The 21,665-nt window shown below is 42.3% G+C and overlaps 1 protein-coding gene across 1 annotated transcript in view; it reads right to left on the reverse strand.

The window, feature by feature from the left end:
- dpy (fibrillin-like protein dumpy) overlaps positions 1-16,734 on the reverse strand; it is a 97,267-nt gene extending 80,533 nt beyond the window's left edge. The window contains exon 1 of the mRNA XM_089084159.1: positions 16,227-16,734. Within this exon, the coding sequence (XP_088940285.1) occupies positions 16,227-16,236 (10 nt within the window). The 5' untranslated portion in view covers positions 16,237-16,734. The remainder of the gene's footprint in view (positions 1-16,226) is intronic.
- Positions 16,735-21,665: the final 4,931 nt, after the last annotated feature.

Genomic DNA, 21,665 nt, shown 5'->3' on the forward strand with positions numbered 1-21,665 from the left:
TTTCTATATATATGTATATGTAAATCATATGTAAATCATTAAAACGCATACACTAAGAAAAAAATATAGAAATATTCATAAGCAGACTTAATTCATGAGCAGTTGGCTTGTGACGTTTTCTTCGATATTTGGTATTTTTATATAAAAAGTTGACTGATTACGGAATATACATTTGTGAAATATATTTATTCTTCTTACTAAGTAAGATTCATTTGTTACATATAAAATTTTATTTCGCCGTATTTAAATAAATTTTACTTCCCATAAATAAATTTGTAAGTATCTTTTCCTCAATGTATGTGAGTGAAATATGTATGGCCGCTAATCATACGTATATGTCTCGGTTCCCGAAGGTCTGTTCATTCAATATTTATTAAGAGAGTTCCCGATAAATTAATCGCAATCGTGAAATCCTCGATTATATCATGAATCAATGGAAAGGTAAGAGAGATCGCGAACGAGGCGAAGATACTATCCCGACGATCCGTCACGGCAAATTAGTGTGTCAGCGATTAAAAAGAACACGATTCAAAGCCGCCTCCGCACCAACCGATCTTCTAACGGTCCGTGACAAAATTGCCGTGTACCGTATGGAGATCTATTGCTGGATGTAACGGATTGCCACTTCTCGCCATCGAGGTTACAATTGCGACTTACGTGCGAGTATCCTCCGTTTTGCATACTTTCATACATTTTTTTCACAGCAAACAAGATTTCATTTATCCTTAGCAAAACTATTATTTTGAGTTTTAACACTCACAACGCAACACAATTAATAATATTAAAAATACATTTAAAGAATAATATTAAATCCCAAAATACGTTATTAATTGGAATAGATTTTTATCAACATATGTATATCATCTTTACTTAAAATCCTTTCATTGTTTTATTTATATTTTAATAGTTGTAAACAGCACGCTTTCTTCTACGCGGAGAAAAGCATTTGTTATTTCTCTATTCTTGTAGAATCAATGGTGCGAAAAAGACGTAAGACGACCGCGAGAAGCGGAGAAGCGGAAAAGAGAGGATCCGACGAGTGCATCCGTAACGCCGTATCCGTGCGGATCGTGCGACCAACCAAGCCAAGGTTTTTCGCTTCGCCAACCTCGTTAAAAGATTCGCGTTATATTGCGTGTAACGGCACACGTTTTCGCGGGCTAATTAATTTCTGGCTGGGTTAGATCGTTATGATCATGGCGCTACGTAACAGTTTCTTTAGGTGCACAAGTTTCGTTCCGTTCGATCGAAAGCTGTTCTTTACCGTTCGAAAATTCGAATATAACTAAAAAAATATACAGCTATGAAAACTGCAGCATGAATAAAATAAAAAAATGTGGCTAACTCCGCTTTGTTTGCAAAAATAAGATCGTGACGAGAGCCCGTAAGAAGTAACGACGCGACAGGCTTCGGATAAAATCGGAACGCCACGCACCAAGGCTACGTCTCGTTAACGATTATCACTGAACAGACAAGTTTCTTCATTTAATACCGCGCGATCTGTCAGCTTCCATCTATGTAATTGATGTTTCTATCGCCATATTAGTTACAACGATTTGCTTCGCGTGCTTTTTTTCCCACGCGCTGAAATCCCACAAACAACTGCAGATTGCAAACGGATCATCCCGCTTGTGTGGGAATCGCTGGACTTGAAAGTGAGGTTTATAACGGATGTGTATGTATAGCTAATCGTCGACGGATCATGCATGCGAACGCGTGCATATGTCGACTTTGTCGTTCTGCATTCCCCAAATCAAAATTTTTAATTAATTATTCGATAATTTAATGTGCACGCAATTCTCATCTGCAACAAAAGATCTTTGAAAGAAATTTCATTATCTAAGATTACGTCCTCGCTGAGAAAAATTTTACTCGATATAATATAGTACACATTATATATACTGTATATATTTCGAGTAAAATTTTCCACAGAAAAGATATTTTGAAATGTAGCCTCATAACGCAACAGAAAAAGAGTTACGCATGGAAAAGTTTCAGGTCCTTGTCAGGAAAAACGCTCAGCTGTTCTTAAAACCGAACGAAAGTTTTAGAAACGGCACATTTGCAGAAAGCGTGCGAATAAGGTGCACGGAATTTAGAGCTCATTTGCATCGGGCGGCCTATCGATCCGTCGCAGAAATTTCTCCTCGCTCACGTGTGTATGCGTTGCGCTACGCGACGTGCTAACGGGTGTTCCTCCTAAACATGGGAAGACCGGTGACAGGAGTGCTGATCGGTGCTGCGAGGCTGCTCGCGCGATCTGTTGCAAGCATTGAACTCACCGAGTGACGCACGATGTCCAGTTAAGGCTCGCATAAGCGGGACGTTCGATGCGGGATTCGCGTAATCGATCGTTGTGATCTTACCGTCACGCGTGAGACATGCAGGATATAATCAGTGGCTGTTATATAATGGCTTCTCTTCCCAGTCGAACTTCCATTATAGGTGGCTAAAAATTTTTATGAGCTAAAATTTACATAAGCTAAATACACGTTTGGGAAACAGTAAAATATTATAGTTCTCCACGTCTCGGATTGAATTCCAGAGAAGCTGTGGTCAAATTCATATCAAGAAGAAAACTAAGAAAAGGAAGAACTCGAATATCATACATGAGACTATATAAAAAAAAAAAAAGATGTTCGACGCAACAAAGTTCCATTGATATCAAAAGTTGAATACTCTCGTTATGATATTTTTATTCATGCTGATTAGCAAGTCAGCGAGATTCAATTGATGCAAACAAGGTATAATCTCATTTAATTCCGACGCGTCGCTTTAAAGGGGTAGAGTCAATTTGCAGGTTCGACGTGATCGACGTGACTCAAGTCAGAGGCGGACATTATCTCGTAGTTTATAGCAATAACCACGTCTCCCCTCGTGCCGATTACAAACGCTGCTGTTATTATATGGACACACACAGTGTGCGATAGTTAAAAGAGAACGTGAATCACGAGGGGGTATCGCCTCGCGAACAACGGCGTGGCGATAGAAAACGCACGCGGCAGGAAACGAACGCGCGGTGCTAGCGATCTTCTCGCTCGCATCATCGGCCGATGGAGGTACTTAGAGACATATACGTAAGCCGGTACGGAAATACCGCGTTATTATTGGTTTGGAAGAGCCGCGCGTATATACACGCCTAGATGACTGGCGCGAAAACAGTAAATTACAGCAATCTTGCCGGTGCGCCGTCTAACACGCGTTACCCATTGTGACGAGTCGGCACAAATTGATTGCCGCTCTCGCGAAAATTCACCGTTTTAACGGCATATATCGTAAGACATTTTTCCCCGGCTTCCTCGGAATGTTTATATATCGGTGAGATCTTACGTGTATATCGACAGCAGTCTTACTTACGCCTTTGTTTTCCGCCGAGGGAGATACCATGATGCGCTGAAACGCACGTATAAGCTATTAATTCCCACCGGTTTTCGCGGTTTAGCTCGCGTCTTCTCCTCTGTTATGTGACGTAATTGCGGTAGCAGAAATGGACATAGTCTCTCTCTCTTTCTCTCTCTCTCTCTCTCTCTCTCTCTATATATATATATATATATATATATATATATATATATATATATATCTATCCTGTCCTTTGATACGAAAATTGTTGGCCGTCCTGCCCGAAGACAGCGGATGGAGTGAAAACGTCGCTCGTTGTATCCTCCACAATGTTGCACCTTGTATAAATTGTCCCGCTATGTCGTTAAGCGTCATGCAGATAGTGAAAATTAGGATGTAATCTAATTTTATAACCTGGGATATACCTGTTCTACCAGCAGCGAGACGGCTAAATCTTGATGTAAGAAGAAGAAATATTAATAAGTACATCCTTCCACGTACACGGGTCGGCTTTGGACGATGAGGAAATAGTTGACCCGGAGGCAGATCAATCAGGGATTATAAACACTACGATTTCATGAAATAAATCATATTTGCACGATAACTTTATAACAGCAAGAAAGAAATGATGAATGCCCGCTAGGACGAGGCGGAAAATGTTAAGATGAATGTTTTCTGGAAAAAAATGGCAGAAATGCAAAAAATAATCGAAATCGGCGAAGGTGTAAATTTTAATATCCGGAGATAATTCCGATATTTCCGAAGTATAATTCAAGACTTCGGCACAAGAAAAGCCATAAAGTACAATCCTCTCCGATTGCTTTTGCTGAAAAACACGTCAAGGTCTGCGGGCATTATAAAAGCCCGTAGGTGTCGGCCGATGAATATATTCATGATGATACAAAACGAACATAAGGAGCATTTTATTTTGCGCTTGCACACGAGAAACCGGTAGACGGTTATTTTAAAAAATTATCTTCCACGGATTTTCTCTCATTTATGGCGCTTATGCGGCCTTTTATGATGTCGAATCTCACGCGTCTACCGAGAAGCGGCGAGCCGGTCGTAGACAAGGCTAGCGGAAGGAATCGTCATCGCCTGCTCTCGCTACCGTCGCCGGCAGATCATTATCGGCAGAAGCGTGACGGCTGCAGTCAATGAAACAATAATCAAATTATCCGTGTAATGAGTAGTACGTGACGATACGCGCGGCGATGCCGTCGTCGTCGCGACTCTCGTCGTCATCGTCATCGCGGAACACACACTCCGGAAAAGAACTCGAAAAGTAATTTGCGCTGTGACCCTCTCCGACACCGTCGTCTCTCCGAGGCTGAAATAATTGCGTCGTAACCGTTAAGGGGTTGAAGGTCGAGAGGAGAGAGAGTCTATGCGCGCGCGCGGGTTCGCACATGTCCGAAGAGACGCGTGAAAATATCGCGGGGAATTACATCGCGGGGAGTTACGTCGCGAATTGTAAGTTAGCTCATACTTACACGATCGCACGTCGCGTCACATTCATCGTCCTGTCCCGCTGCGGGGAGCGAGTTAATATCGCGCGATTAATAGACGGACGATTCCTCCCTTTCTCCCTCCTCCCCTCCTCCCCCCCGGAAGGGATTCTTCACGCGATCCTGTCTACAATATTTTTACGGCGAGCCCGGTCGACAAACAATGTTGAAGAACATACGTGGAAAAAAAAATTCTTAATCTAGACTTAAATCAAGATTATATATTCTAACATATAAATAAGAATATTGTAATCTTCTCAGTAAAATTGTAATATTAATGCAAGTAATAAATATTTTTATATAGAAATATTTTTATACAATCTTCATATAGAAGATCTTCTTTAATCTTGAATTGAAAAAATAATATTTGTATCAATATAAATTCAATCAAATCAAGACTGAAATTTTAAAAAAGATTATAATATTCTTATATATAAGAATATTTTTCTTGATTTAAGACTAATTTTTCTTCCGCATTGAGATTCTTGACGATTCGCTTCGTTACTTTAGTCTTGCATATTTTTAAAACATATAAGGAATGCGTTCTTCCTTCTTTCTCTCTCTCTCTCTCTCTCTCTCTCTCTCTCTCTCTCTCTCTCTCTCTCTCTCTCTCTCTCGATCGTTACTGAGATCCGTTAATTATTATTAAGATTTCAAATAGATTTAAGGATATTTAAGTAAATCTACATTCATCTCTTGAATCTACTTTCACTTAATGACTACTTAATGACTGAATATCTTAATCTTAATGGAAAGTAGAATATAATTGATGCTTTAGAAGAATCGTTGCACATTTGCATGATCGCATGAAATCTAAACGATAAAAGATCGCAAGAATTTCTCAAATCGCAGGTAAGACAGGCATTTACAGTTAGGGATAATGATTAATCATCCGTCGAGTGTCCGCGGTCGTTCGGATGCAAATGCATTTATTTATTTTCATCATTATCGCACCTCGCCGTCGCGGAAATCGCCGCTTTACCGTTTCCACAATGCGCTACGTGCATCATCTCGCGTCATCACGCGATGACTTGGACAAACGTGATATGCGAATAATAATGCAACGCATTGGTAACGCCGACTCTTTATTGATCGACCTTATGCAAATGTTGCGCATCGCGCGTACTTGAAATAAATTACGCAACTTTTCCGTAATCATCAACGACTACGCCGACGAGCGGAGCAAAATCCGCCGTCGATCGGATGAGTCGGAATTCGCGTAAATCCGCGCGAGCGGAAGAGCGTACTCGTAACGCGTTACGCAATGCCGAACCTCTTCCTTCAACTCCCTTGACGAGCAGCGGTCCCGGGTCTCAAGGGAAGCGGCGTCCGGTATCTTTCCCAAGATGAGAGAGGAGTTCACCCTAGCCACTCCTGCGTGTCCCATCGGAAAACTCAAAATTGCTACTTGCGTCCCTCGCGTTAATCTGGCATATCGAGTTGTGCGAGAATAAATTGCTGCTAATTCGTTTCGATTTGCGGTAGTCCGTCTCTCCCGCGGAGATCGCAATTTCCCATAACGGTGTGAGAACGAGTATTTCTTGCTGTAGCCCGCGAGTCGTAGTAAGGAGAAAATATATTTAATTACGCGCGACTAACGCTGCACCTGCGGGAGCTATTCTAGACTATTCTCTCTCTCTCTCTCTCTCTCTCTCTCTCTCTCTCTCTCTCTCTCTCTCTCTCTCTCTCTCTCTCTCTCTGTTCTCTCTCTCTCTCTCTCTCTCTCTCTCTCTTCTTTCGTCCCTTTTCTTTCTCTTTCGTATCGCGGATCGCAAATGCGGCATAAATAGAGAAAAATTTTTGGGTAGCCTGCACTTAACGCTAATTGTCGTTAATTCAAATGTGTCAGACAGGTGCAAATCGTAGTCCCTTCATTAAACCAGGCGCCCTACGTGCGTCCTTTGATTAAGGCCCAATTAGATCAGCTATGCGCGACTACACTCGAAGACGCATTCCCCCGAAGTTTCTCTAGCATAGGTTGTACCTATCCGGTTGTACCCTGTAGTTAGCCACCGATGCGTAATGAATGTACGATTGAATTTTTATGCCCTTGGAAGGGAAGTGGGAAAGAAAATATGATCAGGAGCATCGGGAATATGCAATTACTGATCATAATGAAGCACATTGATGGACGAGACTCGCAGGATGTCCGAGCGCCATCCTTGGACCTACTTTTCACCGTTAACACCACGGGTTTCAATCGTCCACAGTTTTGGAACGGAAATAAAAAGTAAAACGTAAAAAATTAAAATTGATACCAGCAAATCCATTTTTTCAATTATATCTTGATAATAGTTTAAAAGCATGTAATTTAATAAAAAAGAAAATACTCTGATGTTTAGATTCAATCTAATTGACCATGATTCCCCAATTATCCCAATCATAAGACTTGCTGATCAATCTTCAGATAAACTATCCGATGAAGCGGCCATTGAAAATTGTCTTATAATATTAAAATACCACCATTAATTGACTTTTCCATTACACCTTGTACAAACGATGAAAAAATGCATTTTCAAAAAATAAAAATCAAAACATCTTATGAAGATAAACAAGATCATAATTGAATTCGTGCGCATTTTAACATAAACGCTCATTTTACCGCGTATTCCAATGCTAACATGTTAACAAGCTAAGATGCTAACGCGGCAACGCATTTCTCAGAAAAAAGGAATTGACAGGTAAACAAATCCGACAAAACTGAGTGAGCTACAGCGAGCAAAACCATCTAGCGAGTAACTCCGACGAGGAATGCTTATAGCGTAGTTCGTGATGTTCTATGTAAAGGCGATTCGCGGAGACAAAGGCCGCGAGTGTAGTGCACGCTCGGTTAAAAGGAGCGACCTCCTTGAGAACGATCCTTGACTCGTAGAGACGAGCAAGATAAGAAGAAGACTACGACAACACTACGAAGAAGAAGAAGAAGAAGAAACGCTGGAAGTAGTCGTAGTAGTAGTAGTAGTAGTAATAGTAGTAGTAGTAGTAGTAGTAGTAGTAGTAGTAGTAGTAGTAGAAGTAGGAGAGACAGAGTACGCGGGACGTGGGGTTGCGCAGGGGGGAAAGTTGTGGAAGAACGACGGTGGAGGACAACGGTAGGGGAAGAGAGCGAGTAATGGCGCCTGCAAACTTGGCGGCCGCGAGAGGTCGAAGAAGATTCCGCTTCTGGGCGGCGAGGCACAAGGTGGAAAGACCGAGACGGTGAAACAACCGAGACGTAACCGGGAATGAGAAAGACGTACACCGCGAAAAGTGCGAGGTAGAGAGAGAGAAGAAGGAGAGGCAGGGAAAACGTATCCCGGTGGTTTATACACGTCGCCCTCCTCCCTCTCCCCACCCCCCCCAGTCTTCCGTCATGACTTTCCTCGCGAACGTGGTCCGCTCCGATCCGATCGCGAAACGAAACTTGCGTTACCACGTCGCGGACACCGTATTAAATTAAATGAGCATTAAACGTGTAATAAACATGCCAATGGGGAAATCATCTACATCTTTTCCAACTAAGAGGGATGGGAATTCTTTTAAAATCCTTATTTATTTTTTCTACAATCCCAAAGTTCCTCATTTAAGAATAGGAATTGTCAATGCGTGAAAAGCATCAGTGCTTATATAAATTTTATATTTCTTCTTAATAGTCTTCGTGATCGTGTTCTGCGAGCGAATGTAGACGCAAGCAACGAAAATAGATTAAAGCAAGAGGCTCAAATTTGCGATTAATGCATATATTAAAGAAAAAAAGGACCAGATTTCCAGCGCGAGATAATTTGAACGCGCACGTTCGCGAGTCATCTTAATTAATAATTGATAATTCCGCGGTCACGTTGCGGTCGGCTCTAATTTACCGTCCATCTCGCAGACGCGTAGAGACGCGAGCGTGCGTTTGCTCAGGTATGCGAGATGGGAAGGTCGCGAGGTGTATTCATTCGTGACCGGAAAAATGCTCCTGGAGGAAAAGAGGATGAGAAGAGGAAAGATCGACATTATCGATGTTCACGCGCGCGCGCGCGCGCATGCAGAGATACGCACGCACGCACGCGTGCGTGCGCGCGCGTGTGTGTGTGGCGGATACGCGCGTACTCTCTTTCCTTTCTCTCTTTCTCGCTCGCGCACGGATATATAGTGAGAGGGAAGCGGGCGAGAGAGAGTCGTCTCCTCTCGGGAACGGAGGATGCCTATAATCGGCAATGGACGACCGCATCTCGGCCACTTTCGCGTGACTTGACGTGGACATCAGCGCGGCGTAACCGATCGACCTCACGGTTAATCATCATCGCCCCGACGCAGGATTCTACGCCCCGTGCGGGCATACGCACCACCGCTCTTACACACGCGCGCGCGTGTGTGTATATATATATATATATATATATATATATATATATATATATATATATTACACGGTAGCGTAACTGAATCGTAATTTTAATATAGCCAGAGGTTTAGCGGCATGTCGAGGAAAAATGATGGTCGGCTGAGCGCGGAGACGGCGGAGAGGAAAGGGAGTTCATAATGTATTTCGGTGTCTATACACGGTTACGTGTTATTTATAGCGTCTCTCTACGAAGCAGACGATCGTAGAAAGACAGGCGAAACAAACGAGAGGGTGTGCACACGTGATAAACGCCGATACTTATACCTCGGGGATTTTTCTTTTTCTTTCAGGCGCGTATCTCTCGCTAATTGCGATCTCTCACCCCCGAACGGAATGTGGTAAATAAGCCCGCGAGAAGAGAGAGAGAGAGAGAGAGAGAGAGAGAGAGAGAGAGAGAGAGAGAGTGAGAGAGTTTGCTCTTATTCGCATGACAAGTGGAGTGGTCTCGTCCCGCCGAGTCTCGCCGAGTATCGCGTTACGTTGCCGGGATGACGTATTAAAGTCGGCAACGATAACGACGTTGCCGACTTTAATACAAATTTTCTCACGGAGTACGCATTTTTAAATCCTTGCTACGGAATGGCGTGTTTGCGCCGTGTAATAACATTCCAGCTATCTCTCCGATGCGCTTTGGTGTCCCAAATTATCTTACACACCGTATATAATTTTCTCATCTTAAATGCAATTTCGAAAATGTCCTCTTATTAAGTGTTTTTCTTTGCCTTACACTCGTCATATTTCGTTGCAACAGCAGCTATTTTTGCGTATTAACGTTTTTTGGTTCTTGTAACCATGATTCCAAGTGATTTTCTAGGCTTCTCACCGTACATTTACCGAGAAATATTTATGATTCCAAACCTTCTTTGCTTAATGCGCATTCAATGTCAATATGTTGTGAGGTGAGAGACGACATATTCAAATACGCTGCGGGAATACGAAGGATTGCCTCTTTCTTGTAGTTTTAGAAAAAGTACCAGAGAATCGACTAAAACCAAGGTTAAAGTTAATCGCCGTCGGCGAAACCGGCTCTTAGAACTTTACCGAGAACGTGCGATGGTGCTTCGTACGGTGTATACACAGTACCGGATGAAAATGTGAAAACTAGATACGTAGCACGCAAGATTAAATTCCAGCGCGGCGCAGGTACATCGGCGCGAATTCGCAAGAGCGATACGCTAATTGCAATCTTCTGCTCTTCGCGAAACGTGGCTGAATAACGCACGTCCTCCGGAACGCATCTGCAAATAATCCTCCCGCGAATTACCATTAATTATTCGAACAGCACCGTCTTTCTGTCTTTACCCGTAACCGAGGGATACGCACGAGCGATTATACAACCACCCCGATCGTCCATCAACCGTAACGACCGTGACAACCCCTCCCGCCTCCTCCGGCCGCTCTTCATCTCCCGCCTGGATTTGCGTAAGCGTTCGCATCCGCACGCGCGCTCGCTGCTAAGCGCGATTTAGAATAGCAAAGTGCGTGCCCGCTTGCGGCCCTCCCTAGCGAGATTTATATGGGCATCGGTAATCCCCACGCTCTTCCTTGGTCTCGCAGGAAGAACGAGCGCGATGTGCAAGCGCACCGACCGTTGCGAGCGGCAACCGCCGTCGCCGCTGCCGCCATCGCCACCGCCGCCACCATCGCCGCCACCACCATCGCCACCGCCGCTGACCTTAGAGAGACCGTTCCGGATCGTCGGGAATGCAGCCACGACGGAAACAATCGCGGGAATCGCCGAGGGTACTCTCGATGAGGATACCGAGCCCCTCGGCAATCGCGCCGAAGTTCTCCCTTCGCATCGAAGAAACCGCCAATTTCCGAACCTGCCGGACGGGAGAAGCCGAAAATAAAATCGTAGAGAACAAAAGCGCCTCGCGTTTCGATCTCGCTCGTGCGAGACACTTCGCTATGCGAAAATTCGTTCCGCGCGCACAAATTGAAATTTCTTTCGTCTTTCTTAAAAATTGACTCGAATTGCATTCCATTGTACGATCATAAAAAAAAATGAAGGGGTGGAACAAAAGAAATATTATTCCTCTTGTATCGCCGACTGAGAAAAGATTCGGAATAATAACAAGGCATAGTCGCACAGGCAAAGATTGCCAGTGAGCTATCGGGGAGATCGCCCGAAGGGCGATGCTTTGATCAACTCAATCTACAAGCCGCGGATTTCAGCTTTCAGGCTAATTAAAGGGTCGCGGAAGGAGAACGGGTATGAAGCATCCCGATTGACGGTGGTCTCATGGCATCCTCCCGATTTCCATACCGTGAAGATATACAATGCAATGATTTCGCAGGGCGTACGCCTGAGTTCCGACTGTTTTGAATATAAAATATTCAATCTTCTAAGATTTTCATTAAGATTGCATGAAATGTCGATTTAATGAAAATCATCGTAACTTAATGACGTTTAAATCTAAAACGCTCGGGTTCCTGTTAGTGCAAACAAGTACTAGATGTTGTAAGTAAACCTCGTGAAATTGATTTTACGATATATGTATATCAATGTATTTTAATGTAATATATCACTTCGTTATATTTTATAAAATTGAGATTTAATGGAATTTTCATAAAGACGTTAACGATCTTGAGAAAATATACGTATAAGGAAATCGATAATAAGAGACCGTTTCTCTGGAAAATGTCAACGATAAAAGTGTCGTACCGTCGCTATACCGCAAAAGAGTAATCGCAAGTTGCCGCAGACAAATGATCAAGCACCGCCGAGGACGACCGCGCTACGCTTATTAATTATTTCCAGCAGGGAGATGCACGGCAGTTGCAGTCGATAGAACGAGTTTAAATTGGGCCTCGCATGCAATATGCTCTTCGTTATGCAATCAGTCCGTTTGTTAACGCCAAGTTCAAATCGGGTCACTCACGGTCACACACGAATGTACACTGAAAAGTTTTACGTTATTATTTGCACGCAATAAATAAATAATCCCAGTAAAAGCTTGCTAAAAATTTTATTTTGTTTAGGCTTTATTTGCTAAGGCTTTTATTTACTTTTATTGACATTGTTGTAATTATTAAATATGTAATAATTATTTTTCAATCGTCCGAAGGTAGAGTTTAATATTATTGAGAAATTGTTATGTTGTTCCATTTATTCACTGGCCCACTTTACTTTATAAGTTCGTTTCTTTGACTTTGTAAATATGCGATAGTATGCGATGTATTTGGGAAAGGTAAAATTAATATTTAGAATGTAAATTATACAGACACATACATACACACTTCCTTAGAAAAGATTGAATAAGATGTTAAATACGAGCATATTACGAAAGAAATAATGTCGGACACGCTACACGAAGCTCACACAGCAATGCTTTTATTTACTATAATAGTTAGAAAGTTAGCGAATGTAATGCCACATAATTTGGAGTAGCTAGTGCTTCAAGTAATGTCCGCGACATAGTTTGGATTGTCTTAATAACAAGATAGCAGATATTATACTATATTGATCCATTTATTATTTTTTAAGCCTACATAACTTACATCACGGATAATGATTCTAATCAGTAATGGCGCATTAAAGATACAGATTTAAAAGATTTTTTTTATTTTCCTTTTAGCATAACATTATTTAACCTCTATATAAAATCATATGTTAACCGGTCACATCCATTAAGAGAGAAACTGGTTCAAGAAAGATTTGAATTTGCGACAATTTAAACCTTTACAATAAATAATTTATAATAAATTAAAAAAATATTTACGTAGTTATATCATATAAAAATATTTGTACAAAAATCTCTCCTGAGCAAACACAGGATGAAAGTTTGCGCAAAGAAATAATTCTTTCTTTTTATAATTAACAATTATAACCTTATAACCTTACTTGTTCGCGTATTTTCCTTTACCACTTATTTGCCATTATCGCCAAATACGGCGGAGCATTAAACGAGATATTGACTCGCCAACGTGGCCAATCGACCATCGCGGCGGTTCGCCCGACCACACTAATTTTCCAGCGTTTCCCATTGTAATCAGCAAAACTACAGGTTCTACGCACAACCGCGACCTCGGCAATGTCGAACCTTTCGCTGTCGATCTAAACCAACGGCGACGACGTCACGCTCGCGCGAATCGAGCTAAATAAATCGTCGTGGCAAAGTAATAGGGAGGTGCATTGCGCTCGGCAATGGTAATAACGATATAATATCGTAATATCAAGCTTGTTTCCGGGAAACAAAGCTGTAATAGCTCCGATCGGACGGCAAGCCACGCGGAAAAGGATTCTTTAGGGAAGGAAAGGATCGCTCGGCGCGCTTACAAGTGCATCGACAAGATGATGTGAGAGCACCCGTGCTACACGAGTGGGCGGATCAAACGGGGGGTAATCGTTAACTTTTTCACTCCCAATACGCAGCGACATCACGGCAAATTAAATCCTCTCTGTTTAAACGTTTTAAATCGACCTAATTAGAGAAGGAGAGATTATTCGAACGTTTTTACATTGTCCTTCCTGAAATTTTTATCTCGGGAATGAGAGAGAGAGCCCAGAAATAGATGCTTGCGTCTACCTTCGACTGCAATGGCGCCTGGCATTCAGGCGAAGGATCGCCCTGAGGATTAATCCTGTCACGTCATGGCTTTATCCTTGCTTTATCCTTGATAAGCTGCGTTATTCACTCATTGGACGTTACATTCGCATATCTCTCTCTCTCTCTCTTTCTCTCTCTCTCTCTCTCTCTCTCTCTCTCTCTCTCTCTCTCTCTCTCTCTCTCTCTCTGCACTTTTCTTTTTTTCGCTTTTATTTTTCTTTCTTTTTAATCGTCATGTCGTCTCCGGTCGCGTCATAAGGGCCTTTTTTGCACGAACGACTTTATCGTCCTGAGGCGCGCACGTACTCGCGATGAAAACCGGATCCGAGGGCCGCGGAGGTATGCGTCTTGTCACAGAACGTATCCGCTCGAAATCACTGCACTTTGGTGAGCGATCACTTAAAAGCGACACGGATACGGCCGGCTTTCAGATCGTGGCTGCATGCACGCGTTTATTAACAAGCTCGACAAGTTTCAATCTCTTAATAGATAATGCTAAGAATGCGACGAACGAGTATAGTGTCGTCTCAAGACTCTAAGAATCAATTGCAACCAGTCGTTTCCTGCATCTTCTCTTATCTCTTATATCGATTTGATATTTCGCCGAACGAGAATATTTTTCGATCGTTTATCGATAGCACATAGGTAGATTAACGGGGGAATTAATAGAAGAATGAAAATAATAGAAAAAGACAAACGTCAAGATTGAAAATAAAAAGAATTACGGTTGAAGTTTCAAATACTCGCGTTTACGTCATTTTTTCATTTGCGCAACATAGCAATCTTGTAACAAAGTGCAGAGAGACTGACACTAAGTCATGCTAACTTATTATCCACACCGACTTTTCCGTCCATATTTAGTTCGAAGACTAGACGCGTGGTAAGTGCGCTAACGCGCTAATTTAATCGCCGGAAACTAATCAATTATGGAAAATGAGATCGGATAAATCATCGCGAATTTTGCGATCGAACGATCAAAATAAGCGACCGAATAAGCGTCGAGAATTCTTTTTTCAGGTGGGCCACCATATCGAGTGTCTGCGTCGATATATATCGCCGACGTCCGCAACCACTTTCTAAAGTGATTAAAGTACTTACGCACACCGATGTGATACAGATATTCGATGATGCGATCACTTTCAATCATTTTATATAAAACGAGAGGCTGGAAATGTTTACTCTCAGTTTCTCAATATCACAAACTTTCAATGAAAAATCAACATCGCGGGGTGAAAGGTAAAAAGACCGAAAGTATCCGTCCGTGAACGAACTGCGCGTTGGAAAGAAGTGTGTATTTATTCTCTGTCATGTATAAAAAAAAAAGAAAAAAATAGGTATCTGATTTGCGTTACGCCCAGACGACCGCATAATTTCTGATCGAGCCGCCAACACACCTCGCGCACATCCTTGACACCATCTGCCTAAAGGATGTGCTAAAGGTCGGCACCGATGTACATCCTGATGTAATACCAGCAGACGTTTAATTTCGCGACAAAAGCGCGCAACAGTTTCCATGAAAGGCTCAAAGTAGAAGTCGATGGCAACGAACGCCACTTAAATTCATTATTTAACAAGAAACCTTTAACAAAGCGCAACGTATTCTTTAATTGACATCATTTTCTCAACTGGCTGCTTTGTAAAAGCGAACTTGAGAATCCTGTTGCTAAAAGCGGCCAGACGAAGTACATAAAAGGAATCAGTCGGTGGTCCTTAAGATCCTCGAGGCGAAAATGATCGATAATTGATAAAGGAGAATGAGATGACTTCTCGCGATATGACCTGATCGAGAATAATATCGACGATAGGTTTAATTATTACGTCGGGGATGAACATCCGCTTTGGAATGGTAGGAAATGGGCAATCTCTACATTGCGCTAATCTGAACCGTACCCCGAGATTAAGAGAACGTTAAACTCTCCGGTAGGTGAGTCCACATTAAGCGTATGGTAAAGACGAAGAACGAGTTTGAGCATAGGAAGAGTTTAACGGAGACGGACGTTCTAACCGTGTCCTTGAACAGAGTCTAGCCTCGGAGTGATACCAGTTGACGATATACACTAGCGAATAATCTCGGCCTTGACTTCCCAAGAGGCCAAAGCCGCGTCAGCGTCTCGACGACTCGCGGAATCGCAACACGAGTCTGCAGCAGCATGGACCGGCCGATCCATCATGCTGAATCCTCCGCCAAGTCGCTGTCGATCAAATATCGAAAGGGATCACTGAACTCCACGTGCGAACCTATTGAACTTCCCGATTCTTTCCAGATTGGTTCCCATGGATTCGAACGTTTTTTTCGAGACGGAGACCAGGTCCACCAGGGTGTTCCCATACGGTACGAATACGATCTCCATTGGAAAGTGGAGCGGTCATACGTTGGCGCGATGCTCTAGATCGCGATACGGGCCGTTCGGAAGATAAATAGAAATACGAGGACCAGTTTTCGCAAACACCAAGACTTACCCGTCCCCATGGCTGACAGCAGCAGCCTCCTTCCGCCTCAATCCCTCCGTGTATCCAGGATCTGCAATCTTGGCTGAATTTATATTTCACTATGCGAGGAAAGAAATTAAAAAAAAAAAAAGTAACGGCGACCACACGATGGGTGGATGCGGAAAGGACGACCTCCTCGTCCAGCCGGGAGACCGCGGACGAACTGGTACCCGGAGAAGACTTTTGGTGAGACTCGGACGTGAGACAACGACGACGTCATCGCCAGCCCGGTGTCTCATTGGCCAACCGTCCTCTCGGCTCTCGGTTGCTTCGCCTCTCTCTTTCTGAGTGCTCCCTTCCTCTCCTTTTCCTTCTACACGAGAGAACTCCTCTCTCGCCGCTTACGTACACGTCCTCTCCCTCTCTCCGGTCCTCTTCCTCCTTCTCTCTCACGTGCTCATTCTCTCACCTGTTCTCTCGCGCACTCTCGCGTGGCCGCCCGAGATATTGCCGTCTCGCTCTGTTGCACTCCCACGACAAGACTAGACCCCGCGGTAGAGTCACTACGTGCGCGAAGTCAGTGAGCTCAACGCCTGGAACCAATCTTCGACTGGCACGAAGGTCTGTATAAGGTATATACGCGAGGCACGGATAGCCGCGGCTCAAGTGTCTCACTGGATAGACGATACTGTAGGTAAAGGTCAGTTTAGCGTTATCTCGCTATGAAGGTAGACCCGACGTTTCATATATATATATATATATATATATATATATTTTAGGAGATTAACTCCAAACCTTTCGACAGTTGGCTAAACAATTCTACTCGTATTCTAAGTAACTTTAAAATGTTGAAGATAATAGTGATTTATCATTAACATCAAAGAAAATATTAATATATTAAGAAGTACTGCGCAGTACAAAAATCCGACTCTCGAATTATTTGTAAAAAAAGATGTTAAAATAAAGTTCAGAATATATTTCTGGGAATATCCAATTAATCCCTTAAATGTTAAGTCACGCAGATTTTTGTTTCTTAAATTAATTCACATCTGCGGCGCACAATTTCACGAAGATGATATCGCAGAACGGAGGATACAATAAGACTAAGAGGCATGGAACAAATTACGGAAGAGTTATTAAATACGAATTAACAGCTGGATAGCGTCGTTCTTCGCAAATGCTATCAGCGTCTGTAAAAGAATCGTTGATATTATCTTAAGGTAACAGGCGTTCCTTCCTGAAAAGGTCAACGATACTGATTGAACCAGATAATGATTAGATACAAATTGAAGTCCATTTGCTTGAACACTACCTAGCTATATAACTTCTGTATTAATCTTTGCATCGAGTGTAATTTCCTCGTCAGGATGATCTATCGGAGCACAGAATAATTCAAATTACAGTCTAATCTTCTACCGTACAAACGCATAAAAATCAACGATTAAAGCAATTAGCGATTCAAATGTAATTGGCGATGTATTGAGAGATATTAATAAGAGCAAGAAGGCAAATAAGCTATCTAGAAGCATTTTTAAATTGTAAAAAATAACAAGTAATGTTAATCACTTTATATATGTATATAAACATATAATCGTTTGAATTGGAAGAGAAAAAAAGGAATGCGTTCGCAACATCTAAATATTAAATATTAAAATATCAATTGTTTACAAAAAGTAAATAAAAGACTGCGTTGTAGATAAGGGTCATCGTTGTTTGTAATAAACAGATCGTTGCTCGGATTCACGGAAGCCAGATTTACCGAGAGTCTCATGGATCGCTGCTCGATGCTTCAAAAGATTGCATCACGGATCGTTACTTCGATCCATGGAAAAGAAAAATTTATAGGATCCAAAGAGATGCTAATAAGATATTTCTGTAAGTGAATCCTTATATGTTGGAAATCTGTTCGAATACCACGCTGCATCTCACATTCCTATCGAAGATCGAAAAATAAAATTATAAATACCATCAAACTGTTTTAAAAATTTTACTCAAACTTCGAACTATTGCAAACAGGAAAAATCTGATATGTAATTAAAAAGAAATCAGACTTTTTACCTATTTTACCTATTTTTTTATTTTAAATTATATTCGACCTCTTTATTTAAATGAGTAAATGAATAAATGAATAAAATTATTGGTATCATAAAACGATCTAATGCTGAACTAATTAATTTCGTAAAATCAACAAAACTATAAGATAGGATTAGGATAATTTAAATTAATTCAGCTAAAAAAAAATTAAAAAAAGAATCTTGATATTTTGAGCAATTAAAAAAAAAGTGTCTTCGTTTTCTTATACTTATTATCCATGTAAAACTTTAATAACGATAATGAGTAGATTTCAATCGGCTTTAATGACACCGTGGCTCGTAGAGGCTGCAAGCGCGATGGTGTCGGTGAACCCGGGGGCGCCTCGGGGCGTTTCGCAGGCGCGGGTCGCGAGAAGAATCCGCGATACACGCGCGGATATACACTTTGCACCATTATGTTTAATTTATCGCGCGCACCTCTACGCACTCGTACTCGTAGTTTGACCGATTCGAGAGTGCGAGAACCTCCGCACGGTCCCCACGTATACGCGGACAACCGGCGCGTTATGAATAAACATTTACGCGCCGCCTTGAAGCTCTAATGAACGCACTGAATATCCTGCCGTGCGAAGATAAACAGACACGTTTCCTAAAATTTACAACAACTTACAATGTTGCCGCGCAATACAGATTCCGTGACTGAAAGAAACGCCTCGGGGAACCGGTTAATTTCTAAACGAGGGCAAATGCTTCTTGCACTTTGTTTTGCACCGTGAAAACAAAGCCAAGAATGGACGAATATTAAAAAAAAAAAAAAAAAAAGAAGAAGATATTTATGCTTCTTTTTCTATCTTCGGAGACTAAATGATATTTAAAATTTTACATAAAAAATTAGTTCTGCAAGAAAGAATATTCATAAAATGAAATGTACGAAAAATTTAAAGTTTGTTAAAAATTTCTTCGCTGATTCATCAACTCATTTTCAATCTGTTTCTTATGTTCTTAATCATCATGAGATAGTTATTTTTACGCTCTCTCATTTCTGTGAGGTGTGATTATTCTTATAAATTAATTGGGTTCAAAAAGTCGTCCTCGTTATATGATTGGGACCGCTCTTTAATGCTGTAACTTATTTGCACACGCACATTAATGGTTCGAATCCATTACTGGAGATTATAATAATTACGAATGTAGACAATATAAAAAATACGCAGATCCTAAGAATTATAAATAGAAAAAAAACGTACTAATTATGATTGGCAATTTTGCAATTCTTCATGTTAAAAGCCAATGATCTCATCCATATTACTTTTTAATATCAAATACAGTTTCGATTTTGAATTTCGTTCTTTCTACACAGCATGAGAACAAGTATATAAGAAAAATTAGATTTTCGCTGCTTAGCGCAGGGAAAACGCGATGAAAATTACAGACCGGAGCGTTACGGCCCTGCAGGAGGGCACCTTTCTGCGTCCGGTGGATTCCTGCGAGACGCGCTCGCAAGCCGATTCCTGTTGGTGTGTGGGTAACGGGATACTGCGCGTTCATTTCGTATTCCCTTCGACGACGTGTCTCATCCGCCTCGCCGGGACCGGTGTTGGTAGGTCCGACCTGGCGGCGCGACACGATCGGATTTCAAAAGCTGCGACGGTGGCCGGGATGTTTGTTGCGCGAAACCACATTGCAAACCAGCTGCCGATTGGCTATTGATTCGCGCGGAACACGCGCTCGCAAATGTGCGCGAAATGAGATTTACGCCAATGCTTTACACTTTCGTCGCTCTAATCCTGTGTGTAAAGCCCTGTCCTGTGTAAAAGAAAAAAGAGATATCACTCGAGAAAGAGATTAGAATCGAGCGATAAGAAGACACACGCCCCTTACTTTTTTAATGAAATAATTCTATACGTTATTTTCTTTTTTCTTTTTTACTTTCCCTTCTGTGAAGCGATGAAAGCGATGCTAAGTTGAAATTTGCATAAATCGCGCGTGATGTACACGTGTATTGAGAGATAAGGAAGATCAATTTTGCCGCGGCTAATCGTCTAAATGCGTAATAGCATAGCCGCGCTGACGATGACCGCGATAAAATATAAGCAAACGAAATTTATAATTTATACGCCCGTATTTATCAGCACGGGCACGTGATTACACGGGGCGGGGATAAGCATCTCTCCGGGTAAAGTATAAACTCGCCGGTGCGATGTGCAACGACGAGTTGGCGTATCGCGGGTCTCGGCATCTCCCTTCCCCTTCCCTTCCCTTCCCTGCGCCCCCTGTTTCGCGGGGCCCTTTATTACGTAAATAATTATCTACGCGGAGTAAACTCGCGCGTATATCGTCGTCGCGCAAGATCGTAAACGCGACGGAGAAAAAAGGAAGAGGACGGAAATACGTAAATTATACGACAGACATATTTGTCGTTCGCGAGTAAGCTAAACACCTCGCCTAAGCGGTATTTTCGCCGCGCGTCGCGTGTACCATTCCGATAGCGGCGTGCGTGCCGGACTAGGCGGTAGAACGTGGTTTTACCGTGATAATTGGCCAATTTGCGAACGCGGCGCTGGGCACGCGTCTGTCTCCTCCGGCGCAGTGAATGATCGACGCCGATCCGTTGATTCATCGTCGCGTTGCGCAACAATGCGAGCCGCGTACGCGCCGCGCGACATCCGATAATGCGCCTCTTTCCGCGACAACAGGAATTCCTAGATTAGCCGATGCCGTAACGCGCTGACCGTTCTGACGATAAGACTGCGCCGTCTCGAGATAAATCTAAAGAGAGTGCGAATGTCATACAAGCGGAAAACACGTGCGAATGTGAGACAAGCGGAAAACACATTTAGCAATCGATGACGCGAACAATTGGAACAATTAAAATTATCTATAATTTCGCATCGATCATTCCTCGTTTATCGTTTTGTCCTCGTATGTTAATTGTATTAATTGTATTTATCATTCTATCGAATTGATTTAGCAAAAGAAAGTTAAGTTTAAAACGGAGAAAAGGCGCCTATTATCGAGAGATATAATTGACCTCTTTTTTTCAAGTATACGATCACCCTGTGTACCAAATCCCAGTTAGTACGACTGGCGCCAGCGGGCTATTACGTACACTCTTTTTTTAGCAGAGAGTACGATGGCACTCAAACAATGATGACACCGCATATGTCAAAATAAATTTGCATCCAAGGCGACATTCTCAGAAGGCGACATTCTCCGGGCATTGAAATCACTGCGAGTGATGGCGCGTCCGTCCATTCATATCGAGCGTTGAAGTCACTGAAAGAGTGACAGACTTAGCGGCCGTCTTCCGCGCGTCGAACGTCGCGCAAATAAAATTAATGTCCACTTTTTTTTGTACTTTATGCGTCACGCTTGGTGTGCAAGGACTACCAGATTATCGAGACCAAACGAGAGCTCGTTCGCCAAGGATTGTCAC

The sequence above is a fragment of the Pogonomyrmex barbatus genome, unplaced genomic scaffold, assembly GCF_055798465.1.
Source record: "Pogonomyrmex barbatus isolate J1 unplaced genomic scaffold, ASM5579846v1 scaffold8, whole genome shotgun sequence".
NCBI classification, from domain to species: domain Eukaryota; kingdom Metazoa; phylum Arthropoda; class Insecta; order Hymenoptera; family Formicidae; genus Pogonomyrmex; species Pogonomyrmex barbatus.